The following is a 24,388-nucleotide window of genomic DNA, read 5'->3' as shown; positions in this document are numbered from 1 at the left end:
TAAGATGCATTGAAAGAATTTAACAGAAATTGTAATTTTTCAATCGCTTTATTATCTAATTAATTTCAACAGTAAATAAATGTTTAATACATCCTCCAAATAATATTATCGTATAATGTTAATACCTGTTTTACTACTTTAAAAGCAGAAAGTATACAATATTTAGATTAAATCTGGGACGAATACACGTACAAAGAACATGAGGCAAGAAGATGTTAATAATATTGATCTCCAAAGATCTTACCGAACCACATACTGAAATAAAATGAATCGAAGATTAGAACTGCCATTGTCCTACATAAGGGCTGCAAACTATGGGCCTTTTCACACGTAAATCTTGATACATCGTTGTAATGATGATTCTAATCATGTTTTAGTTTGGTTTCACACGTGCTAAATATTTGTCATTTGCCTTATTTTTCACTGGAATCATCATTCAAATTATAATTTTTTTACCATGTGAAAGGGCGGATTGTATACTTTGGTTACTCAAATTCATAAACTATTATAGTCCATCATGGCGATATATTATCCTCCATGAATATCCATTTTTGTTGAAAAGGAATTTCTTTTCAGCTGTTATTAGAATGACTGATCTATTGAACATGGTAGGTAGGGTTGGTATTTTTTATGGCAAATCAATACCCTGGGACAATGGTGAGTTGGATACAGTAATGGGAATCATGTCTGAGAATTATGACAATTAAAGAAGTAAATTATTGCATTTTTGTCCCGCTTTCTTTCCAAAAGCGCAACAAAGACCTCTATTCGTTTTACATCATCACATAAGTTTATGTAAAATGAAATCTATCATTGCTCCATAATGCCTATTCATTGAATATCATTTTGTTTTGATATTGTTGTCATATTCAACCAACATGGTGAAAAATAAGACATGTAAGGAAAAATAAGAAAGGCGGTAAGAGAAGACAGAGAGGAGGTAAGAATAGAAAGATAAGGGGAGAAGGAAGAACAGATGAAATGAATTAATATGAAATATATTGCGTACTAGGAATATACTTTGTAACACAGAATGAAGATTAAATCATCATTTTATGAACAAATGAAATCAAAAGAGATAGATGCAAGGATACATGTATACAAAAACTAGGTAGAATTAATTGCAAAATAAAACACTATAATATCAAGTAGAAATGCAAGTTCTCCTCTTTTCCTTCTTCATAATTATAAAGCAGCATATCAAAATATCAATTAAATTATAAATCTACAAATTTATGTTAGGCAATGAATGGCAATATGATATAACAGAATGGTTGTGTGTGATGCCTCAAGATTCATTATGTGGTGAATCAATGTCTCATAAACCTGATGACAAGTTACAAATGACTGGTGATCCTTTCTTGTGCTAAATAATATATCTCTTTGTAGCTGAGTTGGCACTTAAAAACATGTTCCAGTCAAGTGTAAAGTCATGCAAAAAGTTTATAAACAGTTTTATGAAACAGCCACAAGGGTCAATATAAACCAAGTAATGTACTATCCACAGCACAGTATGATAACTTGATTTAAGGTTCTGTCACATCGTTTCGTGCAAGCCTTGCAGGTGATTGCCTGGGTGTGTCATGGTCTAGTGGTTCTGATTCTCGCCTTTCGAACAGAGGGTCCTGGGTTTAAAACCTAGCCAAGGCATGTTTTCCTTCAGCAAGAAATTCATCCACACTGTGCTGCACTTGAACCAGGTGAGGTGAATGGGTACCTGGCAAAATTATTCCTTGCATGCACTGAGCGCCGGTGGTGGTAGCTCGAGCTAAAGCCGGGGTAATAATAGCATGCGCTTTGTATCCTCAGGCAAAAAGCGCTTTATAAATCCAGCTATTGTTATTATCTCTCCAACAACAAAGTTTTGAGCATGTTAAAATCTTTCCTACATGCAAATCAGACTTGCGAGCGCTCCTGCGGGCAACTGCATGAGATAGCAGCCAGATAACCGTCAATGCGAGCAGCCTGCATCGGCAAAAATAGTTACCCACAAGTCACATGCAAGGCTTGCATAGAACAGAGTGACAGGGCCTTAAGATTGAATTTATAAATGTGACTAACCCCACAAGATGGTTTCCATGAAGCTGTTCACACAATTTACGCACAACTTTTGATACACATGACATGGTAACATGTTCTTGTGCTTCTGAGCTACCCTAAATTCCCTTGTACCAGCCGAAAAAGAAACACTGTTATTGATAATGATGAGCTAACAGAGGTCCTTCTACAACCGGTAATGTAAGAGAGAAACTTAATGCCACAACACATTATTTACATCTTGGATCAATGTTTGACATCACAATCTGAAAGATGTGACTGAGTCTAGTACTTTGTTAGTGCTAACAATGTCTGTGTGGTCAGTACAAGACTTTCCACAAAGTTGGACTGAATTCAACTTCAATCAATAAAAAGAATCTGAATATGTAAAGATCAGGGGCCCATTGCAGAAAGAGTTGCAATCAATCGCAACTTTATACAAGTGGAATGCCTCTGGCCGTCTCACCTGCATCACGCGGTTCAATATAGCAGCAGTGCTGACTTTGCATACTACTCTAACTCGCACAAGATGTTCAGTGATACATGGTTACTCTTATGTCCTCTTTTTATGAACTAGACCAATAATCTTACAGAGATATGATGGTTATTCAACAAAAAACCCCAACATGGCCAAAGTTCATTGACCTTACATGACCTTTGACCTTGATCATGTGACCTGAAACTGGAACAGGATGTTCAGTGATACTTGATTACTCTTATGTACAAGTTTCATGAATCAGATCCATAAACTTTCAAAGTTATGATGGTAATTCAACAGATACACCCAATTCGGCTAAAGTTCATTGACCTTTGACCTTGGACATGTGACCTGAAACACGCACAGGATGTTCAGTGATACTTGGTTACTCTAATGTCCAAGTTTAACGAACTAGACCAATAAACTTTCAAAGTTATGATGGTAATTCAACAGATACCCCCGATTCGGCCAAAGTTCATTGACCCTAAATGACCTTTGACCTTAATCATGAGACCTGAAACTTGCACAAAATGTTCAGTGATGCTTGATTACTATTATGTCCAAGTTTCATGAATCAGATCCATAAACTTTCAAAGTTATGATGGGAATTCAACAGATATCCCCAATTCGGCCAAAGTTCATTGACCCTAAATGACCTTTGACCTTGATCATGTGACCTGAAACTTGCACAAAATGTTCAGTGATGCTTGATTACTATTATGTCCAAGTTTCATGAATCAGATCCATAAACTTTCAAAGTTATGATGGTAATTCAACAGATACCCCCGATTCGGCCAAAGTTCATTGACCCTAAATGACCTTTGACCTTAATCATGAGACCTGAAACTTGCACAAAATGTTCAGTGATGCTTGATTACTATTATGTCCAAGTTTCATGAATCAGATCCATAAACTTTCAAAGTTATGATGGGAATTCAACAGATATCCCCAATTCGGCCAAAGTTCATTGACCCTAAATGACCTTTGACCTTGATCATGTGACCTGAAACTTGCACAAAATGTTCAGTGATGCTTGATTACTATTATGTCCAAGTTTCATGAATCAGATCCATAAACTTTTAAAGTTATGATGGGAATTCAACAGATATCCCCAATTCGTCCAAAGTTCATTGACCCTAAATGACCTTTGACCTTGGTCATGTGACGTGAAACTCATGCAGGATGTTCAGTAATACTTGATTAACCTTATGGCCAAGTTTTATTAACTAGGTCCATATACTTTCTAAGTTATGATGTCATTTCAAAAACTTAACCTCAGGTTAAGATTTGATGTTGACGCCGCCGCCGCCATCGGAAAAGCGGCGCCTATAGTCTCACTTTGCTTCGCAGGTGAGACAAAAATCATGCGCAACTTGATTTTCAACCAATCAACAGCACGCATTAGGGACTTGCGATTTATTTTTTTTACTTGCGTTTTAACGCAACTCTTTCTGCAGCAGGCCCCAGATTGCAACTTCTGCTGATGGGGAATAAATAATAATTGAGAATCTGATAACATGTAGCTCCCAAGAACATGTTGCAGTTGTGTGCAAAGTTATCTGAACAGCTTTATAAAACTACCCAGGGTTATGAAAGAAACAAAGTTGAATATGTCATTGACACTACATACAGAGTAACATTTGCTGTTTTCTTGTCAACCATGCCATGTTGTGAAAACAATGAATTGTACCCTGAACAAAGTACAAGAGCCTGTGTTCTTAACTTCAGGGCCCTGTCTTACCAAGAGTTATGTTTGATCGAATCAATCATAACTCTATGGAAATTTATCAGTGTCATCATTTTTTCTACAGAAAAATTTCCTTTGTAAACAAAGGAGATAACACCAAATTGTCAAGAAATCAATGACTTTATGGATATACATTCATGTTTAGATTTTTTTTATAAATAAACATGCATTTTATATGTTGACTTTGCTGGCTTTCCATAGTTGAGATTGATTGGACCAATCGCAACTCTTTGTAAGATGGGCCCCAGGTGTACTTAAAATACATGTATAGAATTTTGTCAAGGCCTCCTTAAGTATAGTATATATGGTCTAATGGCAAAAGACTATGTACAGTGTACACTAACGAGTTGCAAAGCAGCTTGATACTTATCAGCAACCAATATGGCAGAAGCCAATCAAGAGCCACCTTTCATGGGATGGCTAAGCTTACACACATTACTAATGGACAATATGGTGGCTTACTGGATACATGTAGCTCAGTGACAGCGTAGTCTTCGTCAAAAGTTCAACTGTTTTGGTTTACTGACATGTAATCGTGAAAATACACAATGATGTCCGTGTGGAGCATTGTGATAATGCTAATGCTTAGTCAAATTGTGCTTGAGTTGAACTTTAGTGCAGATAGTTAAATAGGATGCAAAGAACTAATGGCATAGATTAAAATTATTAGTAAATTTGTCAGTTAAATTATAAATAAATTTCTTTTAAAACAACTATCTATTTTCATCATCACAGCCTGAGAAAAGTTAACACTGATACAGTGTAAATAAATTTTGTGAAATTTGTAGGTTCTTCTAATTACAGCACAGACTCAGAGTTTCAGACCATAGGTGTTTCATGTGACCTGTACTTCATAGCAAATCAAAATCAAGGATTGCCATATGACAACACTCATGTCCTTTGGCAAGGCATTTATTTACATTTGCCACTCTCTACTCAGGTGTAGATGATGGGTACCTGGTGGGAAGGAATTCCTTGAATGCTTGAGCGTCCGATCAGGATAGCCGTGCTAAAGCTGTGGTAATAGCATGCAGTGCTTTGATAGAAACATTGCATTAAGCACTATTGAAATGGTACTTACCGTATTATTATTATATAATAACCCTCCTTGATTTTGATTTGAAGCACTTGGCAGATGACAATTATTGATGAAATCTCCTCATGAGAGTGTTTCACTAAAGGACATTTTATCCTACACTATATATTTTATCTGACAGTTACCATAGGAACTGTGATTATCAGCCAATCAAAATCGAGAAAAAAAGGTCAGACTACGAATGTTGATGAGATGCTTTTCAATTTTCCAGATGCTAGTTATCCCTGCATTACACAGCAATTAAAGCTATTTATCCAAAATGCATATACTTCATGCACTGGATTAAAAATGCACCATTTTAACAGACGAAGATAGAGATTTTTATCCAACATCAAGCTCCTGATCGGCCTTGCCATCTGAGACTGTGTATCAGGGTGGGTCCATTGTCACGTCCCCACTGCCCCAGGGGAACTACGATCACACTAGCATTGTCCTCACTGCCGAACTGAAGGGCTTGATCACATATAAAGCTAGCAGCCTCGTGAGCGTTATGACATAGACTGATGGAATCGCACATCTCTTGATCATTCATCACAAAGTGAACACCGTCAGTGCAGAAGACTAGGAAGCTATCTCGTCCGTGCTTTACCTTAAAAATAATGGAATTAGCATTTTTTTAAATCTTGAAATGAATGGATGAATGGATGAATGAATGAACGAACAAAGGAACAAACAAATGAATGATAGTGTTAGAATAGAATGGCAATACCATTGAAAAGCCCTTGAAGAGAAATATCTTTTAATTGTGACAGCAGATTAGAAAGATCTACAACGGTGGTTATTAGTATTCTCCACCTCCTTGTTCAACTCCAAATTGTTTTAATCATTTATTACATCAACTTAAATACTCTGACAATGTATCGACTCCTTTACTGATATCAACACGACAAAATTTGTATTTTAATTGCAATTGGAATGTTTGTTTTTCATCTTTCAATTGAGTATAGATGAATGAAAATGTAAAATCATCATTATTGAAGATCATTGTGAATAATTGAAGAGCTTCTCTATAACCAAGGCTATTAGAATCCACATATTTCATATATACCAGTAATGAAATGCATAAGGAATTGGTGAGAGTGTGACATCATTCAAGCCATATATGCATAAAGGCCACCGCACACTTTACGACTGTTTGCGATCCGATTTTGGAAAAAAACTGCATTTTGCTAATTTTCTGAAAATGTGAATGGAACATATATCGTTTTGAGGTTAAAATTAATTGGAATACTAATATAACAATTTTGAATATGATATGGCGTCATTACGACCACATATTAAATTTGCTTTTATTCTAAGGATGATAGCATAGGCACAGATTTGAACATTGGTATTCGTACGATGATTTAGAACATTACACAGTAAGTTTTTCCAAGTCTCAATATCGGCATCAAATTCTACGACGTTTTATTCTGATATCGGGTCACAGACCAATCGTAAGGTGTGCGGTCGCCTTAAGATTTGCAAAAATTGTTCATGAAAATACGGCTGTTACAAACACTTGGTCTACAACAGGTGACAGCTTCTAAGATGGTCTAACACCATCATGGCTAAACCCACTTGGTCTACTTGCAGATGGTCTAATTCTCAGACAGTATAATACCACATGGGCTAATCCATTTGGTTTCTATTAAATTGGTCAAATTGCCATATAATCTTCATATCTAAGAGAAGATAGTAGACAAAGAGAGCAAAGCCGAACCAGAAATTTGGCAAATTGTGAATGGCTAAATGACAAGTAGACCAAATGGTTAGTATATGAACTTTTTGTAGATGGAGAATAAACGATGTGAGATGAGGCCAAATGGAGAATGTGTGTAGACCAACTGGCAATTTACCAAATGCTTACCTCTAATGATCTTGTTTCTGGTGTTGCAATGACTCCATATCTCTTAAGGGTGACGTCACCAAAGCTCCTAGTCATGGTCAATATACCATTCACAAGGGGCTTTCCAAGACTGTTCCAGCTGTATAACAAACATTCAATGGAAAATATAGAGAAAAGTAATATTACAAATCGAGTACATCAAAGATTAGCATTGCACGGTTTTCACAACAAAAAATGAAATAGGAATGGGTGTTTGTAAAGCTGGAAGGAGAGTCATGCTGTGATTGATTTATTGTTCTCCAGATTTTCTTGTTTTTCACAAAGTCTGAAATTTCACATCGTTATTTTAATTTGACAAATTGAGATCCAGAATTCTGTGATATTCTGTGACCTATTTCAATTCATAACTATGCTATTTAACTTTCTTTTGTGGGGACAAACAATTTCTTGTGTTGCATAGATGGAAGACGCACTACTTTTAAAAAAACACACATTGGCTTTTTAGAGAACCGTTATAGGGTTGACCCTTTTTTTCATATTTTCATATACATAAAAGAAATATATATAAAAGGCTTCAAAATATGCTTTCTTTCCGATGTGATCAGTAATATGCCATAATGGTATTGGTGTTTATGAAAAGGGTATTTGTCTAGAATCTTACGTGATGTATCCATCAGACGCTTTGATCCTTTCCTTTTCTTTAGTATTGTACTCTGGATCATGGTCATTAGTCAATCTCAACGCCTTCCCATTACGACAGAGAATGGCACGACTATCACCCAGATTGCCTAACACAAGCTCATTTCCATTCCTTAGCAGTGCCACAGTAGCCGTTGAACCTGAATGCTCATGCTCAGGTTCTGTATTGGAGAGACAAAAAAGTTTAGATACTTAATGCAATACCAGTTAACAAAGTGTTCCAAGAGGCTAAAAATTGATGAAAGCTTCACATTCTTTCTTTCTTCAGTGTTGAATGCCTATAAATGTATAATCTAAAAGAACTGTCTTAATAGTCTTGCCCAAATCCTTAATAGATGTTATACAAGAAATTGAAATTCAATAAGGTCACAGCACTTACAAATAATTATTTCTTGAAACAAAGGTTTAACCTTAAAAATGGAATTTACATCTCAAATAAAGTAAAAAAACATAGTCATTGTATATCATAAAATATAACCAGAGTGATAAGAGTCAAACTATACTATGATTTCTCTACCCCCCCCCCCCCCGTTCCTCTTTCTGTTATTACTTTCCAAAATATTACAGTATAAACCTAGGCTACTTTGTGTACCTGGGTAATGAATGTAGAGATAGCGTGTCAGCTTATTGTTCAGATCCTCAAAGGCTTTCTTCAGGACAATCTGTAAATCATACTCTCTTTCCAACCAAAAGTTGAGATGAAACTCCAGATTATGATGCACATAGTCCACTGCCATGGATCCAGCATGTCCATCAAAGATACCAACATAAAGAAGGTTTGGACGGAGTTCCTTGATGCATATCCGATCCTCGTTCTCTGCCCTGCGACCGGTGAGGGATTCCTTTCCGATGCGCCCAACAGATATTTTTGGTATGGGGATACCATGTTTGATGCTTTGCTGTAAAAGGATGGGCTCTTCGATCCTGTTGCCCCAGATTCCAAAGTTATCCCAGTTGACCCCACGACTGGATGAACTGTATCTTGCGGATGCTGCATTCACTGAGCAACTTAATCTGTGACTGCATCTGATCTCTGACAAAGTCGTGTTTCGTATGTTGTTTTGAAGCACTTTTAGTATTGTGCTATTGTCCAATAACAAGAGTTTCCTTAACATGGTAAAGTTCCTTTGTAGCATGATGACCATGTTAGTTGGACACAACTGAAATGAGACATGAAAAAACCATGAGCCTGTGTGAATAAAAGATATGGGAAGTGGTGAAGGCAGTTACCAAAATATAGATCCATGTTAGATAAGTTAGATCAGTGGGCAGAGTGTCCCCTGACAAAGCTTTAAAATAAGAAAATAGGGGAAAGTAATAAATTATGCATCATTTCAATCATAAAGAAAGACAATATACATGTATGCTACTATTAGTGTGCTAAAATTGAAAACAAAATGGCCGATCGATACTAAAACGAATGCTACATAGACGTTCTCCTTTTTTTTTGAGGGTCCAGTTTGTGCCTCGATGTCAGGATTCTGTGTCACGATCCCGGGGGGGGGGGGGGGGGGGCACTCGACCCGAAAAATGGTGGGGGTGTGCCGCAGGCGAGACAAAAAACAGGAGCCTCGGAGCGGGCTTATTGTAAAAAGGAGGGTCCTCGGAACGGGCTTCGGAACGACAAATGTTTGTGAAAACGGGGGTCCTTGGAACGGATCGCCAGCGTGTGAGCGCGTATATGCATCCCTATGGAACGGTCATGCAGCTAGCGCGGCCTCCGCCGGGTGAGCTCTGCGGCCGCTTTTCACCAAAATTGTGGCTCATTGTAGCAGATCAATGCGATCGGAACGGCGTAACGAAAAATATGCGAAGCTTTGAAGCGGATTTTTTTCTCGATAAGAAAATGCTATGCCTTGGAGCGGCTTTTTTTGTTCTTTTTCTCAATAAGACAAAAATGCTAGGCCTTGGAACGCAAATTTGAGTGTAAAAATGGTGGTCCCCTCCGCGGCACATACCCAATATGCATTATATACTGAGTGCCCCCCCCCCCCGGGTCACGATAGACCTTCATCCATATTATCGAGGTAAGTGCATAATTGATTTTTCCCCTTTAATTTGGAGGGCTATTGCGACCCCATTCTACCTCATTTTGGAGAGTATATGACTCACTAGCATTACACGGACGAGTCCTGGGCTTCACAAGTCCGAGCTCCCTTGGTTAGAATAAATGTAAGTTTTGGCACATTGCATATTATTCATTCACATTCGTGCGATGAAGGTAAATGTAAAAATCCATTCTCAAACACATGCGTTGTGCAAGGTTAGTAGCTAACCTTGCATGCATGTGTGAGTGGTTGTGTACAAAACATGAGAGAAATGGTGAAGGGGTGAAGGAATAGACAACTTTTACATTTTAAAAAAATATTTCTTCAAATTTTTGGAGATGAATATATTCAAGAGGTTTGTGGGTAATAAAAGGTGGAATTATGCCCATGCACCGCCCTGGCCTTGAGCCCTCTCCAAAATCAATCCCCTTTCTCATTTTCCCCATATCTTTTTAACTTTTATACATAGCAGCGTGCCAATGTGGGATGGTTTATTAACTCTATGCAAGTGGGCGTCCTTCCCTATGAGCATTTATCGGGCATTTCAAAAAATCACTGAAGTGTCCGATCTTCACCTTAGTATCTTTGACCTTAAAGGTAATACTACTACATGTAAACTCGGCCTCGCAGTCGCACTAGTGTAGTGACTAGTGACAAATGACAGGTGTCTCGAGATTGCTATTAATCATCTGAATAGCAGCATGATTAGTAACCCAGGGAAATCCCGCCCACTACGCGGGCGGGAGCCCAGGATCTTACGTGCAATTTGGCATACTCACCTGACAAGCATGAAGCATGGTCAAAATAATTCTCCGAATAAATAGTCAAAACAGAAATCAAGCACTTACCAGTTACCACGATTATATGGATGATGGTCCAACGAGTGGCAGTTTTTCTGACATCTGGGCACAGACTGGAACCTCAAAAAACGAAAAGTTCTCTCCTTCTACCCCCGTTTCGATCAGCCATTTTGTTACAATTCATAACAAAAATGGCCGATCGAGACGGGGGTAGAAGGAGAAAACTTTTCGTTTTTTGAGGTTCCAGTCTGTGCCCAGATGTCAGAAAAACTGCCACTCGTTAGACCTGGCTTCATTCATATAATCGTGGTAAGTGCTTTATTTCTGTTTTAACTATTCATTCGGAGAATTATTTTGACCATACTTCACGCTTGTCAGGTGAGTATGCCTTTACACGTAAGATCCTGGGCTCCCGCCCGCGGGCGGGAGTTCCCTGGGTTACATGATTAGGCTCTCCCTAGACCGTACACCTTTGCAACACTTTTCATTTTAAAATTGTTGTTGTTGTTCGTTTAGGGCCTGTTTCACGCCCTAGTAGTAGTCTCCTCGGTAGACACTTGGTGTTAGGAACTCAAAGGTAGAAAAAACTGCTAGGACCTAGGTAGGCCTAATTGTTTTGTTGGCGAGTTAGGTGGCTAGATGTTAGCGTTAGATTTTAAAATGGCTGTCCTGGTAAAATGTAGCTCCAGCCCAGTCTCAATCTCACTAAGTTAGTCAAGAAATCACCAGCATGACCAGTCGCAGTCGCGAACCCAACCGACAGATCAAGGCCAAGGGCAGGCCCCCATCCCCCGCTTCGCTGGGCTGGGATTCTGCACCGCGACAGCTAAGCCTTGCCCCCCACAGCCCAAGCAACAGACATTGCGAGTGCCGCGACCTGTCACACTCAGTCAGTCCGACGAGGAAATATTCGTCTGTAGAGATGAGTGGGCGAGGCGGCAGTATAACAGTGCCAAAATTAAAATGTAACACCCTTTTTTACAACTTTCGATCAACAAACTACAGCTAAATTTGATATGAAATCATAATCTCACCTCGAACTTTATCTATTGTATTCACAGAAATACAATTCGTTGATTATTATGAATGACCCATCCGTGATCCTCTTTGGGGGGGTATCGGAAAACAAACAAAATGTTTTTGAAATTAAAAGTATATATATTGCGTCCCAGAATAAACGAAACCGTGATTGATCGATGATTTATCATAACTTATTCTTCATCAGATTTCATAAATGACCCATCATTTTAAAGCTTATGGTCTCTTCTTTTATATGAGGAAATCAGTATGACCCGTACATCAGGCATGAGTAAGTTACTAAGTAAAAACTATTTGAAGAGAGGAAACCAAAAAGTCGTTTGGCGAGCGAAATTTTCTTTAAAATTTACATATTCACTAATTCAGAAAGTTCATTTCCTGCCCTTTCATATGACACCACAACCAATAACCAATAAAGATGTCTCAGAAATAAGAAAGTTACGTTCATTTTAACAAGTACTTGCAATTCAATAATTTCATTCAGCAAACTCGTTTGATAGTCATTTTCAGCTCGCTTGATTAACATCGACCAACCAGTTCCTTTCATTACCGATCATCCATGCATAAATTCTTTTATCTCTGTATAGTGCGAGGAAAGCATTACAGTCAAACATATCGTTTATCGAATGAAATTATTGGAATGCAAGCACTGTTTCAAACGAACATAACTTTCTTATTTCTGAAGCATTTTTATTGGTTGTGGTGTCATATGAAAGGGCAGGAAATGAACTTATCGAATATGTAAATTTTAAAGAGAATGTCATATATCGCTCGCCAAATGACTTTTTGGTTTCCTCTCTTTAAATTGTTTTTACGTATTCATGCATGACGTATGGGTTATATTGATTTCTTTAAATGAATGAGGAGACCCTAAGCTTTAAAATAATGGGTCATTTATGAAATTTGATTAAGAATAAGTTATGATAAAATAAATCATCGATCAATCTCGGTTTCGTTTATTCTGGGACGCACAGTATATACCGGTATATGAGGAATTTGAATATCGCGTAGGTCTATAGCCATTATTTCTTAATTCGATACCATTTATTTCCAAAGGAAGCCCTAGGCCGTGCCGGGGCTAAGCTAGCATTATTCAAGTTAAGACACTTATAAGTTACAATGGAGGTGCTAACTACAAAAGTGCAGCTTTTAATGAGTGCACCTTATACACATAAAGACAATGAAGCCATAGTTAAAAGGACGGGATGAAAAAATCCCAACCAAGTACATGGCAAAAGGGAATAACAGGGCAACAATATAAATGTCAAATGTAACAGTTCAATTAATCGTCAACCAATCATCCGAAACTGAAAAATAGTAGCCTAGCGTAATGTTAACTGAATGTTCTGCATTTCTGCTAGTGGAACTAAGTTACATTAGCTAGCAGAATCAAGTGTTAAACAATTAAAAATTAAGTTGAGTACTGAAAAAAAACTTCGTGCAATGTAAGTTCTACTAAAGTAGAAAAGGCTAGGAAAGAAAAAGAAATATTGAATTATATAAAAGAGTAACATTTTTCTAAATATGTCAACAACCCATCATATTAATTCTGCTCACTCCTGATAGACTCTTTAGGAACTTGTGCCTAGGCCATAATTAACCCCTTCAAAATTTTGTGCTCCGACGGCCACTGATTGCAAATTTGTAATGGTTGGTGAGTTAGATTAGATAGACACTGTTAATGCAAGGAGAGATGTTAACTTTATTATTAGTTTATTGCTATTATTTTACTATTATCATCATTATCACTATATTATTGTTATTATTATTTTTGAGTAATATAGTAGTATAGTAGTAGTAGTAGTAGTAGTAGTAGTAGTAGTAGTAGTAGTAGTAGTAGTAGTAGTAGTAGTAGTAGTAGTAGTAGTAGTAGTAGTAGTAGTAGTAGTAGTAGTAGTAGTAGTAGTAGTAGTAGTAGTAGTAGTAGTAGTAGTAGTAGTAGTAGTAGTAGTAGTAGTATAGTAGTAGTAGTAGTAATAGTAGTAGTATAGTAGTAGTAGTAGTAGTAGTAGTAGTAGTAGTAGTAGTAGTAGTAGTAGTAGTAGTAGTAGTAGTAGTAGTAGTAGTAGTAGTAGTAGTAGTAGTAGTAGTAGTAGTAGTAGTAGTAGTAGTAGTAGTAGTAGTAGTAGTAGTAGTAGTAGTAGTAGTAGTAGTAGTAGTAGTAGTAGTAGTAGTAGTAATAGTAGTAGTAGTAGTAGTAGTAGTAGTAGTAGTAGTAGTAGTAGTAGTAGTAGTAGTAGTAGTAGTAGTAGTAGTAGTAGTAGTAGTAGTATTATTATTATTATTATTTATCATTATTATGTTTTTGTTATTATTATCATTGTCATTATTCTTATCATCATTATGATTGTGGTTTTTAAATCATCAAAGTTTGAGGTCTGCATATACTTGGTGCAATTTGCCTATAACTTTAGATTTCGGACCAGAAATAGGGCCTAAGGTTTCAAAAGGGAAATCATGCAGAAAATTATAAACCGGCAATGCTCTCCTATTTTATGTTTGCATATATAATTATAACATTTCAATAGAATCATCTGAAAAAAGGGAACTTTATTTTTTACGGGTGAACACACTGAACATTGATCCGGCCAATGGAAATCTTTCTCTTTTTTTATTCATTCATTTATAATGATCTTCTCAGTTGTGTCTGAAACGTGGAAATCCTGATTGTAATTGGCTGCTGAGCGGCCATGTTTCTATAGTAGTTACAACCACTGCAGGTGGTAGAGGTCTGTGGTTACAACATAATTGCAGAATTAAGACAGTATAGGCCTAATACCAGTACCAACTGGCCCCCATTGCATTGGAGATACCATAGTTCGATATTCGCGAAAGATCTTCAATATTGTTCGTTACGAAATTCTAGCGAATCTGACGAAATAGTTTATAAAAATATAAGATAACCTCGTCTACCTTGATGTCATATTGAGTGGAAGTAGCGCAGCAAGATATAATACTTTTAAACGTTTTCAAGCCCCAAAAAGGGAGGAATATTGAATTTTCGGTACGGTATGTATTAAATTATACTCGACTAGCGACTGACTCGCTTTCGAGTTCGACGTGTTCGGGCGGCCGTACGTACCGTACCGGTACCGGGGTAATCCAACGTGATGATTCAATTACGGGGCCAAAGTTTCGGCGGGATGAACAAGTACCAAGAAGCGCCGCTCGCAGCTGCGGCGAACTCGTCATTCTCCTTCGTATTCGTACTAACGCTGTATTCTGTAACAGTAGGCCTAGTTGTGCTTGTCAAGTGCCCAGATGAAAAGTGCCAGTAACAATCTCTACAAAACTATTTGCGAGCCCAGTCTAGATGATTAGACTCATCATGATAATGGGATGGGGGGGAGTAAATCAAGTCAATAATGCTGTACACACACTTGTGACATAAAAAATCGTGTTTTAAATAGGCAGTACAGTGTATACAGCCACACGCGTGTGTCTTTACCATCCAGCCACACGCGTGTCAGTGTGGTTATATCCAGAACACCTATCTGTGGATACCGCCACACGCCGCCAGTAATAACAGTAAAACACGTGTGTAGGTCTGACCGTCTATATCACGATCAAAATAACCTCATTTCTTGCATTAAATTCTTACATTCTAAACCCCTTTGATATCCTTAGATCATTTCAATTTCATTCTCACCGTCTTCTCTCCTTGCTTTTCTTGTCTTGTTACAAACGGTCGTCTGTTTAACAGCAAATTCTCTTTTTCTACTTGTGTTGATTCTGGCTTCCTTCGCGGTACGGTGGCAGACCCATACAGCGTTAGCGCAGCGCAGTAGACATATACAGTTTGGGTTACGTTTACGTTTGGTACGAATAATTTTCGTACCAAGCGTTAAGCATGCACGAATCCCGAGTTTCGTACGTACGCACGTACACGCACATAGCCTAGAGTCAGTAGAGAATCGACACAAGTAGAAAAAGTGTGGAAATTTGCTATTTAACAGGCGGCCTTTTGTAACGACAAGAAAAGCAAGGAAAGAAGACGGTGAGAATGAAATTGAAACGATTTAAAGAAATCAGAGTGGTTTAGAATGTAAGAATTTAATGAAGAAATGAGGTTATTTTGATCGTGATATAGACGGTCAGACCTACATATGCGTTTTACTGTTATTACTGGCGGCGTGTGGCGGTATCCACAAATAGGTGTTCTGGATATAACCACACGCGTGTGGCTGGATGGTAAAGACACACGCGTGTGGCTGTATACACTGCCTTTTAAATAAGGGGCGTTTTTTTAGTTTTGGACGCAGTCCGTGCATAGACTAGTAGTAGTTAAAGGTGTCAAAAACACTGATTTTCAAGAAAAAGGGTGGTTTTGAAAGACTGGTCAAGGGTCAATCGCGGGGTCAAATGTATGTTAATTTTTCTAAAGCTTTTTTTAAAGACCAGCCAGGATTGTTGGGGCCCTGGCAAGCTTTTTTCCCAGAGGTCATATTTTGGTGACAACTTGTTTAGGCCAGGGGCCAAAGTGTGTAAAAAAAGCCTGCAAAAAAACTTGTTTAGGGGGTTATTTTGCTTGCAGAGAAAAAATTGTTTAGCGGGTGTTTTCTTGGTCACGCATGTGTACAGCAATATATTCAACTGGCTCCTGGGAGCATGGGATGGCGTAAAAAAAAACAAGATCCTGGCTGAAACAAAGTGAAACTGGGTCTGGGTTTAAACTTTAATTTAAAGGGGGGGGGGGTCAGTTCAATATAACATGTCTTGATTAATATGTTTCTCTCTCCATATACTTGTTTCTTTGTTTTTTCAATACAGGTTCTGTGTAGATCATTTTAAGAGAGTTGGGATATTTGTAGTTCAAGATGTTTGCTGCCAGGGTTGCCCGACTACCGGTGGTTCTTTGTACATCTGCTTCACAATCCCTGAAGAGCGTGCAGCATAAGTCTGTTGGTCTAGCTAGAGTGAACCTGGGAGTGAGAGCACAGCATTATGCCAACCAGACTAGGCTAGGGGCTAAGAGGGCTGCGAAGGCCAGGTCTATAAAGGAGGTAGCCCAAGCACCTGCTTCAGGCACTGGTAAGTAATCAGGGGCTGGTTCTTAAAACTTGAATCTGCAAGAACTTACTGGTAGTTTAGTATGAATTTAGTGGAGAAAAGGTTTTTCAGATATTTTCATCGAATAGTGACTGTATTTCCAATGATCTCAATTCATATTTTTGTTTGAAACTATATGAAAATACAGAATGGGCAGTACACTAAAAGAATATTATTCTTTATCACTTTACTGTTTGTACTGGTAGATAGTGATTAATTATGTTTGCAGTAGGTCTGGTTCACATTGAATACATACTAGAAATCTAATATGATTTCTGTCGAACAAAAAAAGAGCTTACTATTTCCCCTGATCTCAATGTCGCCTGTGGAACCTCATCATTGCTTTTTTGCATGTTTTTATTCTGCATCATTTTGACAGTTATTTTATTGTATCATCTTTTTCAGCTGATATGATGGGCAAGGGTTTGTTGTTGGGTGCTTCAGCTGCAGGCATCGGTGCTCTGTGTTACTATGGTCTTGGTCTCTCCAGTGAGGTCGGAGCAATTGAAAGAGCAGCGTAAGTTTCTTAACATGTGCCATTCACTGTAATCAGCGACTGCCACTTTTTTCAAAGAGTGTATATTTAATTTTTTTATTTATAAAAAAAGGGAATCACTCCTGAGACAACAATGTTGACCATTAGCTGAACTGAACAATGGAATCACTTATGCATGCAATGCACTCCTGAAAATGCAATAGGCATAACAATAGCTGTATGACCATGTGAAAATGTGTTCGTGGCACTCCAGTGGATACACAGATATACGTGTTCATGGCACGTTAAGGGTTAAGAGTGCATTTTTGTAGGGTTTCTCAAGTAAATTAAATTCATTGATAGTGGATATTTAGTTTGTGATGTTTCTAGCATTGTTTTGGGAAGAATATGATCAGATACTGTGGCGAACCTTGGTAATTCTCATCTGCCATGAATATCAGTCGAAAGATATTGAGTCTATGTGTTCCACACATTTTCAGACTGATCCTTTGACAATTTGATATGATCAATACAAGTTCCAAGATCCAAGAGAGCGTGGTTGGCTCAGTCGGTAACGCGTCTGCCCGTCGAACCAAAGATCGTGGGTTCGAGTCCACCTCGGGAGGATGACTGAAGTCAGTGCGTTGTGTGTAAACGTCTCTCCCATGTTTCATAGATGCAGGCTATGTTACAATGGAAAACACTCTGTCCCTCGGATAGGACGTTAAATGGAGGCCCCGTGTAGAGGAGAGTCATCACCTTTGCACATTAAGAACCCACTGCACTATTCGTATAAGAGTAGGGGGAAACCTCGGTGTAGTGGTCCACCTGCATTCCCCCCTATCAGTTATATCGGGAGGAGAGACCTGCGGGTCATAGTGATTCAGTTCGCTTTTCGCCTCCCAGGCACAGGTGACGCCAAACAAATAATAATAAAAGATCCATCCATCAGAAAATAAAAACTCTAAATTTAAACGAAACTATTTAAAATTGAACTTAATAACATTGTATTTCAAACATAGAACAGTTTAATTATATGCTTCAGGGAATAATTTTCCTGCTATCACATCACAATTTGCTCCAATTTTTCTAAAGAATGCTACACAAAAATCTTTTCTTTACAGGGTGCTACATAAGCACTTGCCCGATTGCCCGGGGCAAGTAAAAGTTAAGTCGGGCAAATGTTATGAAGTAAAGACCAAAACTGCTTGCCCGGATTGGGCAAGCAAAATTCTTACAGTAAAATGACCAAAATTGGGGTCAATATGATATATTAACCACAATTTTGGTCATGGCAGGCAAGATAAAATCACTTTGGAAAAAGAAATGCAACAACAATGTAGATTAGTTCATGTCAAAAGAGTGAAAAAGGTCAATGGTTTATAAAACCGCAAAACTCTCTTTTGGAGAGGTAAAAGTTTTTTTTCAATGTTTTTTTCCGGGCAAGTGAAATGTATTTTTGGGCAAGTATATTCCAAATTTACTTGCCCGACTGCGCAAGTGCTTCTAAAAAGTTATGTAGCACCCTGGTTTAGCTCATATTTACATAGGACTGTACAAAACTTAGTTGAGAGCTTTCCTCTTATCACCATAAATGCTAATCAAATTTGGTAATCAAAATTATCCCCTGTGATTTGTTGAAGAAATAAAGCAACATAAATCAATTCAATGTTCTTTGTTGTATCTCTCCTCTCAATGACAAAGAATCTGGCCACAGTATGTACGTGACAGGGTGAGATCAACATACATGTACTTTGGAATGGGGATAGCAGCTACAACAGCCTCAGCCCTTGCTATGGCTAGAAACCCAGCTCTCCTGATGAGAATTACTCCAAAGTCATGGGTGGTAAGTCACTCAACTCCTCCCGTTCAAAGAATATCTTTTAAGTTAAGGCCAAGACAAATTCAAAATTATAGGGTTAGACCTTCAGGATTTAGCTGACAATTTTTTTTTGCAAATTCTAAATGTCACAACGAATATTTTGTAAGATATATGTTCAAATAAAACATTATGTAAAATGTATATTTAAATACAAAAGTAATTTTCAATTTTTGACTGTTACACTTCTCTTTTAGGGTGAGTTATCAAAAGATTTATTGAATTCACTGATGATTTATTCCTTCATGAAGCACTAGAACTGGAGGTTTGCAGTAATGATGGCTTCAGGAATAATGACAATGGTTTAAATCACATCAAAAACTCTTCCTCAAATGATTTATTTTTTTTTAGAGAGCTATTTCCAAATTATGGCAGTAATCATCAGGGGCCCGTTTCTCAACACCTGGACAAGTTAGTCATATCTTTATCCACCAACCACGGAGTTAGTTCCAATCTTACTAAACCTGTTTCACGAAAGGCTTCTTAACTAGAAGACCTTATCGATACTATCGGTAGAAAGAGCAAACGAGGTGTAGCCTTAGTCACAAAATAGCACAGTTTAAAAAAAAAAAACTTATGACCAAATTGCAAATATTGTGATGAATTGGGAAATAAATCTTTTCAAAATAATAGCAAAGGTAAATTATGCAACATACATACTTAGACCATGAAGACTGGAGCATTTAATTGCAGAGAAAATTAAATTATGAATAATTCATTTCCTGACTAAAAAATCACTTGTGGACGTTGAGATGGGTACCCCGGGATATCCAATTTTAATAGTTTACGAATGTAAACCATAACAGTTTTCTTTGTAAAATTATGATAATTATACAGTCTTTTAAGATTCTAAACGTCATCAAAATATGATTTAATGAAACGTTTTAAATCATTGATACTGAAACATACAATATTTGACATATATGCATAAATTAGAGATAGAATCTATGATAGGGGTCTGAAAACAACAAATACGAGTTTAGTTATGGAGTCTGACGTGATAGAATCTTTTTAGATTAAATCAATTTACTATTTAAAAATTAATGGTTTTGTGGCGTTTTACAAACAGTTTTTATAGTTTCTTTGTATTACAATTATCATTGACTGTATTAACCCTCTTGTTTTGTGATGTAAATTCAACCTCTATGATTGATTGCGTAAGATTATAATTTTAAAATTTCTAGGCACTTTTGCATGTCATAGTCTACTTACGTGATGCCACTACGTCATTAAGAAAGAAGTTATGACAGGTTCGGAGTTGTCATAAATATTTAGTGAGGTTGTTGTACCCGTTCTTGGTAAAGAGGGCTTCGTGAAACGGTTAGCGGACAAGTAGCTCGCTATCTCCGATTTAGTCAAGAAGTTAGACTTATGACGGTGTTGAGAAACGGGCCCCTGGGGCAGTGACAATGACTGTACTTTTCTTAAAAAGAAATACCTCTTAACCCTTAGTTGCTGAAGCTTTGCATAATGACCTCTGTTGCAATGTCAAACTGCATTGCTAATAGTTTCTCATGCATTTATGCATAATGTAAGAACTACCAGTAAGTACTTATGTTTAAAAAAACTTTTTAAATGCATATGAACTTTGTTTTTCTTGTTCAACAAGGATCTAATTCACCAACATTTTTTTTTTCCAGGGAGCTCTTGGAGGTATGGCAGTGATCATGGCATCAGGGATGGTGACGATGTCTGTACCCTACACAGAAGGAATGGGTATGAAACAACTAGCATGGTTGGGACACAGCGGTCTCCTAGGGGTTGTTCTAGCTCCCATATGCTTCATGGGTGGACCTCTTCTCATCAGGGCCGCATGCTATACCGCTGGAGTTGTTGGAGGTGAGTGATCTTATTGCGTGTATTATGGCCCGTATTCTGAAGTCGGGTGTAACCTAAACTCAGGTTTAAAGTTGTGGTTTAAGTATGGGAAGCCAAAAGTATCAACATTTTTATTAAGTTGTACATTGTTTTATTTTAACTCTGCCCTTTCCTGATTCATCAATGGTGAAGGCAATTGTCTATTTATACTTCCTAGATAATTATGAATGATTTAAGAGCAAAATGAGCTGAAGTATGATATCTCTAATGTTATTGATTTATGTAACAATTGGCCATCCATTCTTAAACTGCAACTTTAAACCTGAGTGTAATTTAAACCCGACTTCAGAATACGGGCCATGTATTTAATTCATTTTACTTTGGATCACAAGGAATATCAATAACAAAGAAGAAAACATAAAATATAAATAAAAACAGAAACAAAAACAAGTGTTTTCTTCTTTTCGTTGATGGTAAAATGTGAATGACTGTACTGTTAATACAATGTAGATTATTGTTGGTGTTCAGATAGTATGTTATTTTAAGTCAAAGAGATTAGGTTAGGATCATAAGTTTTATCGAGTTCAATTGAAATGTACGATCTCCATTTTAGTTGAATATTTTATTTATTTATTTATTTCACATATTTAAAAAGGGTGGCCCAATCAGTACAAACACTGGTTTTCGTTGGGGCCCTTTAATTACATAGTAGATACACATAATATATACAGATATAACAAAATTATAAATACGAACTTATGAATACTAAGAACTAACTCAAAATATGTTTCATAGCACTCACTGTTTATCTCCAATATATTTCTTAGAAACAAAGTTTATGTACCTTTTTACCTCTGAAGAAATTCAAGCATTTTAGTATTTTTTCTTTTCTTTTTAGGTTTGTCTTGTGTTGCTATGTGTGCACCCAGTGATAAATTCCTCTACATGGGAGGTGCATTAGCCATGGGTCTAGGGGCAGTCTTTGCAGCATCTGTTGGTAAGTCAATGATACTGCTCTACCTCTCTCCCTCTACTTCCATGACCCCCCCCCCCCCTCCTTTATTTTGGCTGCCCTTCTAGTGATCAAGCCAAATTTTTGCGCACACACTCTTTACAGCGTAAACTTCAAGCCTGGCTCGAAAGCTATTATGTGTTATCCCAGTTGATGGATGCACCTAAAAATCAGACTTTGCAGTGCACAATTCCATTCCCTGGGCACCATCCTTACTTGCATCCTCCTCAAGTTGACAAAGTATTCTCTGTTGATAGTTTGTCCTTTCTAGCTGTATGCATCCTAGGAGAGGGAGACCATCACCTTCCTTGAAGGATGCGAACAAGGATGATACCTAGGGAGTGGAGAGTGTGCAATGTAATGATCAGTTCAAATTTGTATCAAGTAGCTCTTTATTATCATAACTATTATTCGTGTATCATTTGTTGTTTATCTGTTAACAAGTTGTCAGTTGAGTACCCTACTTGATAATCAAACCTTCTTTCTATTGGATGTTCATATTTGTAGGGAGCATGTTCCTGTCTCCAGCCACAGCCCTAGGTTCAGGTCTCTATGCTGTCAGTCTGTATGGTGGTTTGGTTGTCTTTGGAGGATTCATGCTCTATGATACACAGATGATTATGAAGAGAGCTGAACTCCATCCTGTTCACGCCCAGCGACCTTTTGACCCCATCAACAGGTTAGTCTACTCTAGATACTTTTAACATCAATTGATGCAGTATGTATCAACCATGAGTCTTGACTAGTGACTAAAGCTAATCACTTTGGAAAGCGATGCCAAATGTCATAGATATTAGGGAGAATATGATGAAAACAGTGAATGGAATGCAATTGATCCAATCAATGCAATGTTTAAATTCAGAATAGAAAACAGGGATATATATAGTTTCAACTTGAGAGAGGGTTTGAGAAAGAGCCATTGAGTGTTCAAAGGTCGATTGAAAATTTTGAATTCTATCTTTGATTATAAAAGTTTTTCTTCAACCTCTTGGCACCCCACCCATTCAAGTGATATTTTCTAAACAATCTAAAATTTATTGCTCTATTACCTTTCTCTCTTGATTTTTCAGTGCCATGAGCATCTACATGGACACCATCAACATCTTCATCCGGATCGCATCCATTCTTGCTGGAGGAGGTGGAGGCAAAAGAAAGTAGATCCCTTTCTTATCTTGGATTTTCATATTAAAGAACTTGAAAAGACTATGAAAGACAATGTTTCAGTGAACCAATGGCATCTCTAAAGGTCCTTCTTGCAAAGAGTTTTGACAGATTGGAATTTGAACTCAAACTGATATTGATGACATATGGTAATAGATAAGAGGTAGGGATTGAGAGACAAATTTATTCCAATACATTTATTATTTGGTAAAATGCCTTTTCCTTGTGTTACAAAGCACCTGATGTGCTACATGCCTCCACTAGATACACATGTTGGCCACAGAACAGTGATATCCTTTCAGAGAGATCCATTCAGCCATATGATCAATATCAATTTGAGTTTGATCGGAATCTATGACAGTTCCTTGTCAGGCGGGAACCTTGTGTACAACAAGAAAGCAATATCTGGAAATGACACACCAGCACGCATAGAGAATGAATCACAGAAGCATCATAGTGATGCCTGCATTAACACCTGCGGTTAAAGAATGAGTTCTTTCATTTCCATCATGAGGACATTGGACACCCTAAATATGAACAATTAGACGGACAGAGACATCACTGCAGTGACTTTTTTGTAATTCCGTCATACAGAGATAAATGATATATCAATCATTTAATCTGATTCATTCTTTACCAGTCAGAGCATATTGCAGTCTTATGGGAGTTAAGGGTATGATCTTGTGGCATGAGCGACTCCAGCAGATAAAGAAATAAAGACTTTCCAAAAAACAAGTGTATTTTCTAAATTTATGTGGAAAAAAAGGAAATTTGATGAAAAATAGAAAGTTGAAAACTCTACATGTTGTGGATTTAAGAAAGTCTAAGCAAATAATTGCTCGCATAAAATGCAATGGAATAGCCTCCCATCAAAACATCAAACAGTGCTTGACTTCTGAAACTTTTAAACATTACCTCAAAATATTTCTGTTCAATTCTTCTTAATTTTATAATTTCCTAAAAAGTGCCTTGAGCACTCTACAGAGTGGATTTGGCGCGATATAAGTCTAATTATTATTATTAATACAGGCACTTTTTGTCAATCAACAAAAAAATAGATACATCCTAGTACAAGTGCATTCTGTGGAATGATGTGAAAAAAGGGAAACAGTTAAACAGGTTTTGAGAATCATGGGAAAGTGTTCAACAACAAGGTTTATAATACAGATGGACTTTGTCTGCATCTCCAAATGGCTCAACAATTTAGTGTTTAAAGAAGTTCA

At 37.4% G+C, this 24,388-nt stretch overlaps 2 protein-coding genes across 5 annotated transcripts; one reads left to right on the top strand and one right to left on the bottom strand.

Annotated features, from left to right (window-relative positions):
• Positions 1 to 5,216: 5,216 nt before the first annotated feature.
• LOC121432258 (protein phosphatase 1K, mitochondrial-like) lies at positions 5,217 to 11,791 on the bottom strand. Of its 3 annotated transcripts, none has more exons than XM_041630119.1 (5): positions 11,768 to 11,791; positions 8,478 to 9,045; positions 7,848 to 8,046; positions 7,208 to 7,325; positions 5,217 to 5,947 (listed from the first exon to the last, which is right to left on the bottom strand). In XM_041630119.1, the coding sequence occupies exons 2-5, from the start codon at positions 9,028 to 9,030 to the stop codon at positions 5,690 to 5,692; spliced, it is 1,128 nt and encodes a 375-aa protein (XP_041486053.1). In that variant the 5' UTR covers positions 9,031 to 9,045; positions 11,768 to 11,791; the 3' UTR covers positions 5,217 to 5,689. The 3 variants fall into 3 exon arrangements, with proteins under 3 accessions (XP_041486053.1, XP_041486052.1, XP_041486051.1); XM_041630118.1 differs by having other exon boundaries at positions 8,478 to 9,074; positions 11,768 to 11,783; XM_041630117.1 differs by lacking the exon at positions 11,768 to 11,791 and adding an exon at positions 10,433 to 10,624.
• A 2,793-nt stretch (positions 11,792 to 14,584) lies between these two features.
• Positions 14,585 to 23,653, top strand: LOC121431823 (growth hormone-inducible transmembrane protein-like). Of its 2 annotated transcripts, none has more exons than XM_041629577.1 (8): positions 14,585 to 14,775; positions 16,542 to 16,802; positions 17,226 to 17,337; positions 19,000 to 19,141; positions 20,815 to 21,013; positions 21,891 to 21,989; positions 22,512 to 22,683; positions 23,075 to 23,653. In XM_041629577.1, the coding sequence occupies exons 2-8, from the start codon at positions 16,589 to 16,591 to the stop codon at positions 23,160 to 23,162; spliced, it is 1,026 nt and encodes a 341-aa protein (XP_041485511.1). In that variant the 5' UTR covers positions 14,585 to 14,775; positions 16,542 to 16,588; the 3' UTR covers positions 23,163 to 23,653. The 2 variants fall into 2 exon arrangements, with proteins under 2 accessions (XP_041485511.1, XP_041485509.1); XM_041629575.1 differs by having other exon boundaries at positions 14,585 to 14,780.
• The last annotated feature ends 735 nt before the right edge of the window (positions 23,654 to 24,388 follow it).

Source organism: Lytechinus variegatus, chromosome 18, assembly GCF_018143015.1.
Source record: "Lytechinus variegatus isolate NC3 chromosome 18, Lvar_3.0, whole genome shotgun sequence".
Classification (NCBI taxonomy): domain Eukaryota; kingdom Metazoa; phylum Echinodermata; class Echinoidea; order Temnopleuroida; family Toxopneustidae; genus Lytechinus; species Lytechinus variegatus.
Note: the sequence above shows the minus strand (reverse complement) of the source record. Positions and strands in the feature narration are given on the sequence as shown.

Coding starts and splice junctions, on each gene's coding strand:
- LOC121431823 (XM_041629577.1), top strand. CDS start 16,589: ATGTTTGCTGCCAGGGTTGCCCGACTACCGGTGGTTCTTTGTACATCT. Junction 19,142..20,814: donor TTACTCCAAAGTCATGGGTG/GTAAGTCACTCA, acceptor TTTTTTTTCCAG/GGAGCTCTTGGAGGTATGGC. Junction 22,684..23,074: donor CCTTTTGACCCCATCAACAG/GTTAGTCTACTC, acceptor TTGATTTTTCAG/TGCCATGAGCATCTACATGG.
- LOC121432258 (XM_041630117.1), bottom strand. CDS start 10,465: ATGCTCATAGGGAAGGACGCCCACTTGCATAGA. Junction 7,326..7,847: donor GCGTCTGATGGATACATCAC/GTAAGATTCTAG, acceptor TTTGTTATACAG/CTGGAACAGTCTTGGAAAGC. Junction 5,948..7,207: donor CAGAAACAAGATCATTAGAG/GTAAGCATTTGG, acceptor ATTATTTTTAAG/GTAAAGCACGGACGAGATAG.